Source organism: Chelonoidis abingdonii, chromosome 10 (genome assembly GCF_003597395.2).
Source record: "Chelonoidis abingdonii isolate Lonesome George chromosome 10, CheloAbing_2.0, whole genome shotgun sequence".
Lineage (NCBI taxonomy): Eukaryota > Metazoa > Chordata > Testudines > Testudinidae > Chelonoidis > Chelonoidis abingdonii.
Window position 1 is genome coordinate 57,653,042 of NC_133778.1, and position 17,299 is coordinate 57,670,340.

The 17,299-nt window shown below is 36.8% G+C and overlaps 1 protein-coding gene across 7 annotated transcripts in view; it reads left to right on the forward strand.

Annotated features, from left to right (window-relative positions):
• QTMAN (queuosine-tRNA mannosyltransferase) overlaps positions 1–13,339 on the forward strand; it is a 359,192-nt gene extending 345,853 nt beyond the window's left edge. For 6 of the 7 annotated variants that reach the window (XM_075070243.1, XM_075070244.1, XM_075070242.1 and 3 more), the window contains 3 exons: positions 2,776–2,846; positions 3,536–3,627; positions 12,058–13,339. In XM_075070243.1, coding sequence (XP_074926344.1) covers positions 2,776–2,846; positions 3,536–3,627; positions 12,058–12,141 — 247 coding nt within the window. In that variant the 3' untranslated portion in view covers positions 12,142–13,339. Of the gene's footprint in view, positions 1–2,775; positions 2,847–3,535; positions 3,628–12,057 lie in introns of those variants that run through there. The other variant, XM_075070246.1, reaches the window with a different exon arrangement.
• Positions 13,340–17,299: the final 3,960 nt, after the last annotated feature.

Sequence of the window (17,299 nt, forward strand, 5' to 3'; positions counted from 1 at the left end):
TGGTCATCATCTTTCCTTGCACCAGATCCATACCTTCTTGACACCACATTTGAAGTTGGATGCCTGCCCAAACGCTAAACTTTGTTATTATCGAGTTTGAAGTAAATATGAAATGTAATAATCTGCAAAAGAAAGAGGCAGACCAGCAGTGTGATTCTAGCAGTCCAATATATTCTGGTTACATTCCACACTATTTAAGTCCTTGGCAGGATTTTTTTTCCAATAGTTTATTCATGATGTTCATTATTATGAGTTGTAAAGACTACAAGAATTTCATTTTTAAAATGTCTTATGGAATGTATCACTTTCTTAGATCTTATAGACATGTTGCGGAAACCATAACATAAAATATGAGTTACTTACAATAACTAATTTTAATCCCATCTGCTAAGTATGACAACATTAGCATTTCCACTTAATTAAAAACACCCTTAAAGCAGCAATGTTTTAATCACTCCATTTTATTTACTCTCCTCCGGTGTCACTTATAATTGTAACTTTTTATTTTTTAATAATGAGGGATTTCTTTCTCTGTGCATCACACAAAAAAGTGCTGTCGATAATTAGCAGTCTTCTGTTATTACTAGACTCAGGTGTCACAACTGTGTCTCATCCTCATTACAGTAAAAAAATTTCACCTATCAGATTCATTATTGCTAGATAATGCGACTGAGAGCCTTAGCAGGCCCTCCAGAAAAGTAATTCAGCCAAGCAAAATTATCAGCTAATTATATTTAGAATCAAAAGCCCAACAACTATTTGCAGATAAATTGTATGAATTGAAGTGAATAGATCTGAATATTAAGATTCATAGATTTAGCAGACGATTTGTTAATTGGAATAAAAAGGTCATTTACTAGCCATTTTAACAATAGATCAATTGGAATTCTATTTATTATTTAACTGGTAATGCTTGAGAATTGAAATAATTAATAATTGTATTATTGTCATGTTATACTTTTCTGCTAAATAACAAAAATATGTGAAAGTTATGATCATGCTCTTTTTATATTGAATCTAAAATCAGTGTAAAATATATAATGAGTGTTATTTCCAATATATTTCAAACTCTAGGAATTATGATCTGAAAGGTGTATAGTATGTAGGAGCTAATGTTCGATTCCAGGAACCTCTAAGGAAATATATTCAGTTTTTACTGTGTAAAGGTAGAAAATTAGTATATAAATAAGATCATCTGCAAATGAAAGAATAATTCCAAATCTTAACTTTTTCCCAACAAACTGTAGAAATATTGGAGTCTAATTTTACTAATTCTTGATGCATACCAAGGTTTTGGTAAGGGGATGTTACATAGTCAATTGATGACTCAGATTGCTTCTTGGCCTGCAGCTATTACTGAAACGTCCATGGTTTCACTTTTTCTTTTATGGTGAAAGAAAACTTTAATATTCTACTTGTTTTGATATCTGACACAACATTTAAAAACTGAAAAATTATCAAGTAAATCACATACTAGAAACATTTTCCTTTAGTAAAAAAAAATAGTTGTAGACTTTGAACACTTTGAATTTTTTTTTAATGTTTAAAATGCATATTATTTAAAAAAATGAAATGACAATTGTTTAAAGCTATTAATACCTTGCTAAGTATTTGAGAGGAAATGTGTATCTTGGTCCTTCTAAGGCTAAGGACAGATTGAAAACAAAACTTTCTTTTCCCCCCAAAACTTAGCAGGACAAAAAGAAACAATTCTTTCTGAACCAGGTTAGGCGAATGTAATAAAATAAAAACAAAATGTGCAGAACTACATTAAAGTGCATTTGTTTTGTCATCATAAATTTGAAAAAGTGATTGCTGACAAGATGAGGAAATAAGCTGAAGTTAAAAATAAAGCCCTTCTTTGGTCAGCATGTTGGATATATTCAGACTTTCATAAAATAAACATATTTTTAAAAGTGCTTTGAATTTCACTGTGTAATTTCTGGCCAACAGAAATTACAGTTGTATCTTCAAAATTTATTATATGTCAGATTATATGTCTGTCATTATGCAGAAGGAATAAGTTAAATACTCAGTACTTTAACCTGTTCAGTTACCAAAATGCAAATATAAACTTGATAATTTCTCTTTAGATTTGCTATTTGATAACTTTCTGACATTCTTTCATGATAATAAAATATTTAGGTTTGATATTATGGAAGGTTATGTAAATTATTTCTCAAGAAAACAACAGTATAAACCACTAAATGCTTTGGCAAAAGGTTCTTGACAGTATTTATTAAAAAATACAAATTTTGTGTCCTGAATCACATGATCTGAATCATGTGTATAAAATGAAGATGTCCCAACATCTTGGCACTTTGCGTAGATGATGTTTAAGTGTAACGTTTGAGTTCCTATAGTTTAAGAACAAAACACTTTATGCTAGGTAATTGTTATTGCATGAATATCCTTGTTTTTCTGCAGCATTAATAAGAAAAGCTGTCCATACTTCACCATGTTGTTACATGTGTCTGTCTGCTGATTATAAAATGTGTTAAACAGTATTTAAAAAACAAAAAAATGCAGAGCCGCGCTTTGATTTATTCAGTGAACAAAACATATGCTCGCTGTTCTGTTCTATGTAATTCATATGATCAATAAAATTATCTTTAAAAAGAGCAACTTTGGCAGTTAGAAGGATTATACTGTTGAACAGGGAAAATGATTTACTTCTGCTTTATGCAGTCAACTTCAATGCTGTTGGACCAAAAGATGTGTTTTTGGCTCCATGATGTATTTTTAATGTATTTGTTTATCATTTTTAATCTTTAGGATAGAAGCTGTATATTGTGGTTGTTATCCACTATGTCCTAACGCTTTGGTGTATCCAGAAATATTTCCAGGTAGCTGCTTTGATGCACATTCTTTTTGTTGAAATTTAATACATGATTCATGTAAAGTTTGAGAATAAACTTAAGCAAAAGCAATTGTTTATTTGGCAAGCCAACATGTTAGTGTTAAGGAAAATTTTATATGTTTTAATACATTAGACTAAGTTTATATTTACCATCTGTTCTTTCAAGATAACACAAAAGCAAGTTTTGAAATAGCATTCTTCATTGTTAGCATACACAACCCATAATGATACATTTTTAACAAAAGGTCAGTGCTGCTGCAATGGATTGCAGATTTTTTTAATGATATATAGAGAGAAAAATAGAGGTCTGAAAATCACGCCAAATTATTTAAACATTTAATACTTAATAATATGCAACTGTGGTACAGGATACACACTAATATAGTACCAGTTCTTTGAAAAATCTCATCACTAAATGTATCACATATGCATTGTGTTACATTAGAATAATGTATTTTAATCACCCAAAGGAGATGTCTAAACAGCACAACTACACAGTCTTATTTAGCATTAAACATCCTTGTGAGCTGAGGTAACCTTATAAAATCATGCTTAAATAATGTAAAACACGAGGCGGCACAGAGCAATATACATTTTTAATTAGTAAAGTGACTAATATCGAGTGTGTGCTTTGAGGTTTTTGTTTCATTAAAAATGTATCTGTTTTTCTTGCAGCTGAATATCTGTATTCTACACCTGAACAGCTTTTTAAAAGGCTTCAGAATTTCTGCAAGAGACCAGATATTGTAAGGAAACATCTCTACAAGGTAGTTGTTAAGAATAGTTTTACAAGATATAATGCCATATTGAAGTACAAAGAAAAAAACTTAAAAAAAAAACAACATTTAATTAACATACTAATGTTTAAAGGAAACATGCTAGGGAGGGATATTAGTTATTACACTAACAAGGATTAATTAAACTAGATGCCAGTTGTATTAACCTAGGTCTTATGAATACATACACTTAATGCATGCTACATGCTTTTTTTTTAATTTATTGTTTTCTAAAATGACTGTCCTTTACATTTGGACCCAAGAGGCTTATAAAAATGAACCTGGATTAATGTAACTCATTAGTTTAAAAGGAAAGTAAAAGAAAGATCCAACAATTACACTAATGAGGATAAACCTACCTTCCTATCATAATTTAATCTGTAGTCCTCAAGAAGTTGAGGTGAATGACATCAGGTAAGTTCTTTTTGCCCCTTTTGGAACTATTTTGGCGATTATTGTGAATATTTAACTCTTTGTACTAAAAGTTTAAATGAAGTAAAAGTTAACTCTTAATGTGCTTATAATTTCTTATCTGAAGAATTTAGAAGAAAGTTTACTGAAAGCATCATTTACTAATATTTATCCCACCATTCTTTGCAATGATTTCTTTAAAGAAATAAAAGTTTAAATTATTGGAATGACCAATAAAATTCTGATCCATTAGTCTATGCTAAACTTGCTTTCAGATTTTTAAGATGCATTTGTACGCCATGGTAGTAATTAAACTTTCCTTTAGTTATGTGTTTGTAGATAGTGTACTGATTTTTACATTATTTCAGTAATAACTTATTATCACATGGTAATGTTTTGATATCATAGCTATTATTTTTACATGTGCTAATGTGAAAATTTACAACACTGAGTGCTAAATTAGGGCTCTTACAAGCCTCAGGTGCCCTTGAGACCGGCGCAAGGCACATTAAAAGAGCGTGATAAAGGCATAACAAGTAGCATTTTAAAAAGCATCTAGGTCACTTAGGAGTCTGAGACCTATTGAAATTCAATGGGACTTAGGCTCTTAAATCACATAAGCACTTTTAAAAGTTTCTCCAACATCTTTCGAGGTCTGGAGGAGCATGGATAGAGGTGCCCCTTTTGATACCTGTAGCCACCCCAGCATTCGGGTAGTGGACTTGCCAAGTAAACCTCTCCTAACCTGGTCCACTAATACTACCAGCAGCACTCATCCCCCTATCCCCATTCTCCTTGCACTGTGAACCAGAAAATGCCTGGCCTTTCAATGCATGCATCACCTGCCCCCTCTCCTCATTTAGCATACCCATGCAGAAGGAGGTATAATTTAGTCCTGAATGTATGTTTGACTTATGTTGTGACCTAAAAATAGTAATTTACATAATGATACATCAAAAGAAGATGTTGTTTCTGCAGGAAACAGTTAAACTTCAAGTAAAAAAGGAGAGAACCAAAAATGCAATTTAACACCCAATTTCAAGCTCATTATCTTTCATTGTCTATTAACTTGGCAATGGTTCAGAAGGTAGCTCATAATAGTTTAAAATGCTGACTGAACACTTCCAGTATTCAGCATTACTTCTTGAGTCAGTACTATACATGGAGACTTCAAAGAGAAAACCGTTCTTAAACGTTTACCCTGACATTTCCCAATTTTTTGCGTTCGGTTAGCAGTTTTCTTTCACATGGATCTACCTTATGCGTATGGATCCCTAGCTCCTGTATAAAGGGAATGCTAGGATGCTGAAAATGGAAATAGTGGCAGAACAAACATTGATACTAAAAGAGTATGCTATCAAAGTATGGCACAGAGAGGAATGTGTACACAGCCCCATAAGCAAAATGCTTCATTTGGGTCCAGTGCCTCCTTTTGAAAAAACACTCCTTGGTGAATGAGTTATAAGTAAATTGCCACTACAGAAATGGAGCAGTTTATCACATCGCTTCAAGTTGCATATTATTAACCCTGCAACTGAGTGTTTGCAAGTTTTAAGTATTTGTAGTACACCTCTATCTTGATATAATGCGACCCGATATAACACGAATTTGGATATAACGCAGTAAAGCAATGCTCGGGGGGGCGGGGGCTGCGCACTCCGTGGATCAAAGCAAGTTCGATATAATGTGGTTTCACCTATATCGCGGTAAAATTTTTTGGCTCCCGAGGATAGCATTCTATCGAGGTAGAGGTGTAGTTTTTGAAACAAGTAGCACTGGAAGGACTGGGAACAAATCATTTTAGAATTACAAAACCAGAGCTTGAGCTAAAACCTGTGACAGTCAGTAAAAAGATTCCCTTTGACTTTAATAGGCTTTGGATCAGGCCTTGAGAATGTGACTACACATAGACACAAATATACGAGAATTGTTTATTTTGCAAATAAACTACCATTAAAAGGTTCTGAAAGAATGTCCACTTAGAAATGTGTTGTAAATGAAATACTTCTTCAGACAGTTGAAACTAGCAGTAAACAATACCTCAGCTGTGAACTCATCTGGGTCATACATTAGCTTATTCACCGATATTAGTTGCTTTACACTTAGGAGTCCATATACAGTATGTAAAGTAGTGATACAGGGAAAGTGGGAAAAGAGATCTGATATGGCAATTTGCTCCTTTTCTCTTCTTTCATAACCTTTTCTGGCATGCTCCATTACTAAAAGTTCAAAATACAGCTGTGTGTTCCTACAAAGAGACAGAAAAACTCTATAAAAGCAAAAAAGAATATTTTTCCTTTACATTTTAGACATTCTGTCTCATAAGTCTTGAAATAGAAATAGGCCTTTGCTTACATTTTCTGCTTATTTTTGTTGCCGTTGTATTATTAAGAGTATCAAAAGTAGTCAAATACATTGCTGCATTATTATGTCGATTATGTGCAGTGCTTGTGCCAACTTATAAAGTTAGAGGCAAAGGAAGATAGAATGATACTTGTTACAAAAAAGGCAATCAACTTAAAAAATGTAGGACACCAAAGGCTGTGTTGTGAATAAGTCTTGGGTGCACTGTGAAGTATAAAGTGAAGCAAAGTACTTCTGAATGCCCAAGTAAAGCTGATATCTACCAGAACACAAGGCCTGGAGTGTCACTGTTTTTGTTAATAGAAGTTCAAACAAGCAATCCCCCCCGCACTCCAATCCCATGAAAGTGAACATGCTAATATAGTAGACTGTAACAGTGAACTGTACATTACATAAATACATATTTATAGTATTTTAAAAACATACATAAGTGTAAGTACCTAATAAGGACTTTTCATGGTACACACTGTTTACCCTTTATACTTTAATGGCACTGAAAACTCATTTCAACTTGAATGCTCCATCCCACAATTGATTAACAGATGAAGAGGGGATAGTTGTATCAAAAAATAATGGATCAATTATTTGCTCTGCTCTAGTTTTATTTAGCTAAAAGTTAGTCTTTGTTTTTGTGTATTCTAAGCCAGTACACTCACAGTCAAGAACTAAACAAATAACAATGGTGCATCAGCTCCCAGTGTCAGCTTAATGAGTCCAGCTAGGCTTTCTATCAACTTCAGCTCATACAGGCAAATTCATTCGTATAGCAGTTTAACTGAGAGCAGAATTTGGACCATTTTCTGATACTACTATTATTATTTCTGTAACACCACAAGAGTATGTTACATGCATATGAAAAGACATATTACCTGATTTTTATCTCATTTACACTAGTTTAAATCAGGAGTACCTCCACTGAAGTCAGTGGCATTACACTGGTGTGAAACCAGTTTAAGTAAGTAAGATCCCAGTCAGGCCTATTTCCCCTGCCCTGAGTAATTTACAGTCTAAGGGCCCAATCATGCTATTTAGTAAAACTAATCGGAAAAAAATTCTGATTAATCATTTTTAGTCAGGATTTGCCAATTAATCGAAAATAGACTGGTTTTTGGAAATGGTTTGATTTTGACAAATTTCTGATGGACCACAGAACCTCAGAGCTTGCGAGCTTGCACTTTCAGGGTTCCCAGACTCTCAGTTCCCTTTCAACCTCCATGCAGCCTACCAAGAACACAGAGCTTCCTGTGCTTCCAGGCCCATTGGCTCTGGCAGCCCACTAGCCTGGTGGATATGGAGTTCGAGACTCTACAAGTCCTGGAAGCTGCCGACTAGAAACTGGCATGACATGATTCTTGACAGTTTTACTGCTACCCAGTGGCGACGCTGGTCAGTCTCTTGTTAACTTGACATCAAGAGTCTGTTCAGCTTTAACACTGCTGTTCAGTAATGGGCAGCAGTTAAACTGACAAGAATCATATCAGTCAGCAGCTTCCAGGGTCCCTACCTGTGCTGCGGCTTGCCAGGCAGACAGCCAGGGATCATTATGAGCATACACCTCTACCCCAATATAACGCTGTCCTCAGGAGCCAAAAAATCTTATCGCGTTATAGATGAAACCACGTTATATCAAACTTGTTTTGATCCACCAGAGCATACAGCCCTGCATTCCCCCCCCCCCCTCCCGGGAGTGCTACTTTACCACGTTATATCCAAATTCATGTCATATTGGGGTACAGGTGTATATTGTTTCTAGAATGAAATATTTCATTATTTCAGTTCCATGATAATTTCTGAGGTTTTTTCTTTGTCCCAATTTAAGGCAGAAAAAATAGTTGAAATCTCAAAAATTTTCCTGGGTTGGGAAAACCATTTCTCATCCAGCTCTCCTGATTAGGCATAGCTAGGTGTTGCAGGCTGAGCGGACTTAGAGGGAGTGCCAGGAGGTATTCTGAGTTCCTTGGTGCGCTCCCAGTCTCACATCTCTATGACATTCATTATTTTTTATATGATAAATATAATGATATAATATAATATGATATATATATTTATCATGTCCCCTCCTATTTGTCTCCTTTCTAAGGTAAATAATGCCAATCTTTTCAATCCTTTTTGAAATGGGATGACCAGTACTACACTCAGTATTCCAGATGAAACTGTGTCATCAGTTAATATAATGGCATTACAACATGTTCTGTATTATTTTTCATACCATTCTTTATGCATCCAAATATCTTGTTTGCTTTTTTGACCATAGCTGAACATTCAGAGGTCTTCAATGAACTGTCCACAGTGTTCACCACATCCTTTTTCCTGAGCTGATAATGTTAATTTAGAACCCTGTGAGGTGGATGTGTAGTTCAAATAATAATAATAATAATAATAATAATCTCATGTGCATTATTTTGCATTTATCAGTAATGAACTTCATCTACCATCATGTTGTCCATTCACCTAGCCTGGTTAAATCCCTCTGTAGTTTCTCAGTCTTCTAATTAATTTTGTGTCATCTGCAAATTTTGCTACCTCACTACTCGCCACCTTGACAAGATCAATAAAGAAATAATAAGTGTTAAATAACATCAGAGGTAATATGGAACTTTGAGAAAACCAAGTGCTATCCTTTGCTGTGACAAAAATTGACCTTTTGTCACCTGTCTCATAGCCATTTTTTGATTCATAACCACACTTTGCCTCTGATCCCATGATTACTTAGTTTCTTCAGTAACTTTTTGTGAGCAGCTTTGTCAAAGTCTAAGGCCTTGGCTACACTAGAAGTTTCAAAGCGCTGCCGGGGCAGAGCTGCGGGAGCGCAGCCGCGGCAGCGCTTTGAAGTGTGAGTGTGGTCAGAGCAGCAGCGCTGGGAGAGAGCTCTCCCAGCGCTGCACATAAACCACATCCTTTATGGGTGTAGGTGCAGCGCTGGGAGCCGCGCTCCCAGCGCTGCCACCCTGATTACACTGACGCTTTACAGCGCTGCATCTTGCAGCGCTCAGGGGGGTGTTTTTTCACACCCCTGAGCGTGAAAGTTGCAGCGCTGTAAAGTGCCAATGTAGCCAAGCCCTAGGGGCATATCTACACTTACCTCCAGAGCGATCTATCCAGCAGGGGTTGATTTATCGCGTCTAGTGAAGACGTGATAAATTGACCACTGAGCACTCTCCCGTTGACTCTGGTACTCCACCAGAGCGAGAGGCGCAGGCAGAGTCGACGGGGAAGCGTCAGCAGTCGACTTATCACCATGAAGACACTTCAGTAAGTAGATCTAAGTACGTCAACTTCAGCTACATGATCTTTCCCCCTGACCCTCCCTCACTGTAGACAAGGCCTAAGTAAATTATATCTACTTGGTTCTCCCTTTCCCATTACTTCAATGTCACATTCAAAGAATTCTAATAGATTGGTGAGAGAAGATTTGTCTTTAGTTTAGTTACTTAGATGTTCCATTGCGTTCCTTGTTAGAAATATACAAACAAGCAAGGAAAGCGAGTCACACAAAGTCATGTCATTTGGATTGGTTAGGGTAGACAGGCTACTTTCTGATTCCAGGTGGTTTTATTTATTATCTGTGATATTGTTATTCTGATTTTTAAGTATTTTATATTATAACAATAGCAGGGAACAGACGATGCATCAGCCTGCACCCTAAAACTGATTGTTAAAATATGGAGAAAAGAAGGAAATGTTAAAATTAATGAACAAAGAATTACAAGCCAGGCTGGTTTGTACAATGAAAGATGTCTGGTGTACTTCTCAGATGGCTTAAGGCAGTTAGCCTCATGCCTCAAAAAGCAGCCAAGTCTCAGACCAGTATTTGAACATTTGTTTCCAAAGGCATTTGATGTATTTGAATGTAGAGTTCCAAAGATAATTACTGCATTGGTCAAGTTTGTCCTCTTAGATTCTTCTCGACCTAATTGTTACTTAAAAAAAGAGGACAAGGTGGTTTACAGGGTTTGAACTGAGCCAGTTCAAAGTGGTTTAGTGAACTGCTGTTTTCTTGAATGTTGGCATATTGTGCTCCCAATGTCAGCTTTCCTATTAAATAAACTTTAGTTCTTATGGTTGCAAAGATAATCTTAAAAATGTTAATGGAGCAAAAAACTGATGCAGCACTGTCTGTCTGAATCTGCAGATATCCTGAAGTGATAGGTCTGAGAATAGAGTGAACTGGCCCTCTTAATTTGAATGAAATGTTAACTCTGAAGTCTAATGATGATAGTTTAAATGGCAATGTTAATTATTTCATTGTTGATAAAATCATGCAAGAAAGAAGAGGGTCTATTGTGTTATGGAAAATTACTCTTCTGCTAATGAAATCTTGTTTTCATGCCTCCAGTGGGAAGAGCTTGTTTTGTGGGTGGAGCTTGGAAGTGTCCCAGTTTTAGGAACTTTTGGTTGATTCATATTCCACTCCTTTGAATAACAACCAATGAGAGCCTTTGCAGTTTTATATATACAAGCACCACACAAATATTCAGTTGTGTAATGGTACTGGTGTATCAGAACACCATAAAACCCAAACACACCTCCACCGATGTACACAGTGGAGAAGGATATTATAATTTATTTGTATCCTACAGCAGGTTGTTATGAAATAAAGGCCAAAAAATCAGGACTAGTCTGGTCAAATCAGGACTAGTATTCACATTACTGCTACTCAATCCTGAAAATTTTACTTCAAAAATATTTAAATTGAGTTTAGTACATGTGAAAAATGATAGATTAAAAATACTGGAGACTGAAGTCTTCCATCCACAGAACTGATAGCAATACAACACACAATAAACTTCCATATAATGCCCCTGCCATGGTCTGCCCTGTCTAAAGATGGGAGAGAGAGTCTGGTCCTCCTGCCCATTCAGTCCTTGGCAGCACCTCTGCTGAGACTGCCAACCACACTTTCAGTTGTTTGTTGGCATGAATACTTGTCTAATAGCAAATAAACGAAGACTGCCAAATAATTTCCTGTAGATCATTAAAAAAAAAAAAATCAGTAACTGAGTCACTACTGACCTGGATCAGATTTGAACCGGTGGCTTAGGTGAAGAGCAGGCATCATATCCCTTTCTTAGTCTTCTGGACTTTCCAGCCCCTGCTGTTTACATTATTTAATAGAAAGTTAATGTTAAAAATAAGCATATTTGTAAACCAAGTTCGGCTAAAACTCATGATTGCACCATTCTTAAAACAAACTGCACAGTTCCTACTTTTGGTAGAGTGATGCTTCACCCGTGACTGTCCCTTTAAAAGTGAAGTTTGTTTCTGGGGAGAGGAAGTGAAATCATCACTTAAGCATCTTCTGTTTTTGTTCTGATTTAAAAACTTCTCAGTCAGACATAAAGCCTCATAAGCGCAGCAATGTGCTGATATCAGGCGAAGTGTTTGCAGCAAACAGCACTTGTTTACAAAATTGTTCCATCCTGAGACTGGAAGTCTAATACTTTGATCCAATCAGAGGGCAGGATTTTCTGACCTGGTTTACAGTAGTATTTATACTATCTGCACTACTTCAGAATCTACTTCTGGAGACATGAAATAGTTATATATTAATCAAGCATTTATGTCATTTTGTTCACACTAAGGACAGCTCTTTTGTGTTTTAGCAGCTCATGTTCCTTCATTTGAATCCTTTTCTTTTTCTCATAGGGTGAGATGGATCAGTTTTCTTGGGCAGCACTACATGGTAAATTCAGGTCTCTGCTCACAACAGAACCTAGGGAAGATTTGTGACAGATGGGGCTAAGTCACAAACTTGTAGCCTAAGGCAGAATCTGTAGAACTTTCCAGAGTGTGCCCATATTTACCTGATCAGAGAGAAAAGAAAATCTGCAGAGGAAGCTGAGCCTGGCTGCTTGTCATAGCTGACACAGAGCCATCTGCCACAAACCTGTGGCGGCTTCAGATCTCCAATCCCTGCCACCACCCGAACTCAAATTAAATACAGATTCCTAGAGACGTTATGATGGTTACACATGTCCTCGGCATCACATGCAGGAGACTGTTCAAAAAAAATATGTGGCCTGTTGTATAACCGCACTCATGTATCCCATATGTGGTGCCACATTGAATTTCCGGTTGAATCTGTTTTTATCCTTTGTACTGGATGACATGGTGCCTGAATTCTTTCTTTTTGCCGACATGATGGCAGCCAAACTGCAGCTTCAAACGCTCACACTTGGCTGGATTTCTACCTAGGTTGCCAGGTTATCACTGGAGCCTTATTGTGTCCTCAAAGGGCCACAGGGCCTGAAAGGAGGATCAGAATGCTACTGGACTAATTGGGCAGCCATCTACGAATTGTTTGTAGGCAAAGCACTTTTCTTTTTGCAAATTAATGACTCTCTGGCACAGGGTTTTTAAGTGAAGGTATTAATAAGGGTCTGGCAGGTATTCCCATGATTCACAGTTACATTTGCATTTAATTAATCTTAAAGAAAGCTGCAAGATAAACAGCTGTAATTCAAACTAGCATGGGAAATATGCTACATGGTGCCATCTATCCGATAAAATGAAAGCTGAGACACTTGTTTTATTTCTTTCAAGGATGGAGAACAAACAGATAACAGTCAAAATACTTCCAATAAAAACCAGTAGTTTTTATGTAACTGTAGTTCATCAAAAATCTTTGCATTCAGTTACAAATATAATCTTTTAAAGATAAATCACTTATGATTCTAAGCATTAGGCTGCTGTATTTGTTGATGTAAAATGTTTTGAAGATTTAGATTGTACAATAAATTTTTAATAAAGTGCCCACTGCATTTTTTAATTAGCATATCTCATTCATGTATAAGTGTGTACATCCATCTGTATGCTTATCACTGTGCATATCCTTGATACAGAGTCAATGAATACAATTGTGTCTTTATCTGATGAATTTAGAATCTGTTTTGCAAATGATAATAAAATTGTTATAACAACTCCAAGATTTTCAACTGTGTTCTGGGAAGAAGCAAGAGGTAAACAGGAATTCTCTCGGTAAGTCATTATGGTTTAAACTCTGCTTACACTGCCGTCTCTTAATTGACAAATAAGCTTTCAACTTCCCTAGTTTGGGGCTAGATAGCGTCTCTTCCCCCACCTCCAAAAAAGCTTCTATTACCTGAATACTAATTGAGTTTTCTTCTTGAGGTTTGCCAGTGTTTCCCCGAATTCCACAATACACCCCAGTTCCTGCCATTCAGAGACGAATGTACTGAGTAATATGTTTCTTTCTTAAACATTCTGTTATGCATACTTGTGAACTCTGAACTTACAATTCGGAAGTGATAGTCTATTTTGTTATACCATCAAGCAGTGTAGTGGTCTCAGATTTTACAGTGTGAGAGATACTGTATGCATACCAGTATTCCATGATTGCTTTTTGTTGATCAGGGAAATTATTACATGACATTCTGATGGGTCACTTGTAAACACTGTGACGTTTTACTGATACTGAAGAAATGTAATATTACAATAATCATCTGTGCATTTATGTTTGCTTCTCCCTATTGGTACATACACTAAAATTACTGCATACTTCAGCTTTAAACTGACCGCTAGAAAAATAATGCAACAGTTAAAGCTGTCATTTCATCCTGACAGTCTGTCTAGTTGTTGCTGCACATAAGTAATAATACACTTTTCACTTGTATAGTACTTCTCATCTGAGTATCTCTGCAAATACTAAATATCACAACATCCGTGTGGAGGCAAATAAGTATTTTTAGACGGGGAAACTGAGGCATGGTGTGGTTAAATAGCTTAAAATATCGATGTCAGAACCATCAAAGGGACCTAGGAGTCCTGATTTCCTGCTCAAGCCAACAGGCAACAATTCCCTCACACATTGTTCTGACACCCCTGCTATCCCAAGACATGATATTGTGAGTTAAGAACATTGAAACTTATCCAAAAGCCCATTAAAGGCAATGGAAAGACTCCTATTGATTTCAGTGAGCTTTGGATCAAGTCCAAAGAGAGAAGCAGGCCTTAACTCTGGAGAATTTTTTATGACTTTTTTGGTTTCATCGCTGTTAGTTTAATGTAATCTTTTGTATGTGAATTACAGTTGATTTTTTTATAAATGTGTCTTTGAGAAGTTAATTGATTCTCCACTACTGATGAAGAGTCATCGAAACCTCAGGGAGGGATAGAAGATTATCTTTCTAACTGTTCAGATATTTATATACCCCCATTGCTGTAGTAATGGAGCACATGGAGGCACTTTCACGTAGACCTTTTCTAGATTAGGAAAGTGGTCACGTTTAGGTCAGGCTTAATTAGATGAGCCTGACCTGAACTCAACCTTTTTCCAAGTCTAGTCAAAACTTTAGATGGTGTGACAATTTCCCTAGAACCAGTGAGGTTCTCCTTTTGAAAGAAAATGGAAGTCCCTATTACTTTTCGAGGCACATAAATTCTTAGAAATGTTGGACAGGAAGGGACCTCAAGAACTCATCAATTCCAGCTCCCTGCACTGAGTCAGGATCAAGTAAGCCTAAACCACTCTGACAGGTGTTTGTCCAACCTGTTCTTAAAAACCTCCAATGATGAGAATTCCACAACCTCCCTTGGAAGCCTGTACCAGAGCTTAACTACCCTAATAGTTAGAAAGCTTTTCCTAATATCTAACCTAAACCTCCCTTGCTGCAAATTAAGCCCATTACTTCTTGTCCTACCTTCAGTCGACACAGAGACTAATTGATTTCTGCCCTCTTTATAATAACCCTCAACATATTTGAAGATGTTGTCAGGTCGACCCTCAGTCTTCTTTTCTCAAGACTAAGCATGTCCAGATTTTTAACCTCATAGATTACGTTTTCTAAACCTTTTATCATTTTTGTTGCTCTCTTCTGAACTCTCTCCAATTTGTTCACCTTTCTTCAAGCATGGCGCCCAGAATTGGACACGGTACTCGAGCTGAGGCCTCACCAGTTCCAAGCAGAGAAAGACAGTTACCTCCCATGTCTTACATATAACACTCCTGTTAATAAATCCAGAATGTTATTAGCCTTTTTTGCAACTGCAGCACATTGTAGAATCAGATAAAATTTTTGATCCACTATAACCCCCAGATCCTTTTCAGCTGTACTACAACCTAGCCAGTTATTGCTCATTTTGTAGCTGTTCATTGGATTTTTCCTTCTTAGGTGCATGCCTATGCACAACTTGAAATGCTTAGTTTGTGGACAGAATGTACCCAGAAAGTTTATGTGTCAGCAGATAATTAGAGAGTGTTTGTGGATCTGCACATGCTCATTTATTCTTCATACTAATAGGATTTTGTATTTTTAAAGTCAAAGAGAACCTGTTATGGACTAATATCCTGATTCCCATCCTAAGAGGAAAGACTTAGCTACCCCCTATACGGGTTCAATTTGCACCCACTTATGTCTGCAGAGAAAACTTTTGTAAATAAGGGATTCACTCCCTAGACACCAAGAAGAGCTGTGGGGGGAGAGGCTTTCCTCCATGATTGCTTTAATTCATGGCTAGGTTCATAGGAGGCCCACTGATGGAAGATGCCTGAGAATGTTTTGTATAATCAGCATATCTCCTAAGTGGACTAGGCCAACCCTCTTCCTGGTTAGCACCGCCAGTGTTCTGGTCTATTCTAATCTGTGTCAGGCTTCCTGGCTCAGCGGGTGGTATAAGGTTTGTGAGAGGCTTGAGCCAGTGCTCTTCCCCTCAATCTCCAAAGAAGAGGATTTCCATCACAAGAGGCCTGCAGCCTGGGTGCTGCTATAGTGTGACACAATCACAGAGTATGTGTTTGCCGGCGTTTTTAGTAGTTTCTCAGAACCAAGGAAGAACCAGCCATTCTGCACAAATTCTTCTAAAACTTTTACTTTAAAAATGTTCTAGATACAAAATTTGGTTTTCAGTGCTGTAGTCCATACTCATGTGAGTAGCCTATATTTACTGGGCTACTCATGCAAGTAAGAGCTGCAGGATCAGCCCTTGCCTATGTTTATCTTGTATCTATTATTGTTTCTACATTGAAATAGGAACTGTGAGCTCTTTGATATAAATTGTTAGTTTCACTGCAGGTCTAGTAATTGCCCTTTTGATCTTTGATTAAATGCTTTTCTGTAATGTCTTAGACCAGTGCCTCACCACAGAGAGCTCTCTGCCATGTTCACAGTGATACGCTAGGGCTCTGAGCCCATGCTCCTTGCATGTCTGTTTAAGTTACTGCCTATTTTGAGTGTTCTGGGAATGCAGGTTTGTCCATAAGGAAATTATTTTTCCTTCTCCTGTAGAAGAAAACAGCTCTGTCTACACAATGGGAAATGTTTGCAAAATGTTCTGGCCCTTGCTAGCACCATTTCAGTCCCATGTTAGTAGCATTAGGAGCCCTGTTATAGACATGCTGCCATCCATGTTTTATGCCCTGTGTCCTCTGACCTTGCACAAACCTGTGCTAAATCAAGCTGCTGGATTTTTCTATACTGACATCAGTAGTCTGTGCATATAAAAGAACAGCATTAAATTAAAAGTCCGGAGCAAATTCTGCTTCTCCGTTACACCTGTATAAATCTCCAAGGGGCATGCCCCAGATTAACAGGACAGATTTTATCCCTCATTTATATTTTTAAAGGCAACAAATGTCCTTTGCTCAGATCAGTGCAGATATCAAGGAGCACCTTAAATTGGAAAAATTCAGGGGAATACTACCCTGTAATAGGCTAAACTCATTTTTACTAAAACACTTTAAAAATGCTTCACTGTGTTAAACTAGGCTTCATCCTGAAGTGAAATTTTGCCACAGGCGTATGAAGCTTTGCAAATAAGGTTTTATAATAGAAGCACTATCAGAACGTTAATTATAGGATAATAAATAGCAATGCTATATTATCCTCTGATATTTCCTTACACTCCTAGTGAATATGCACAGCTGTTGTTC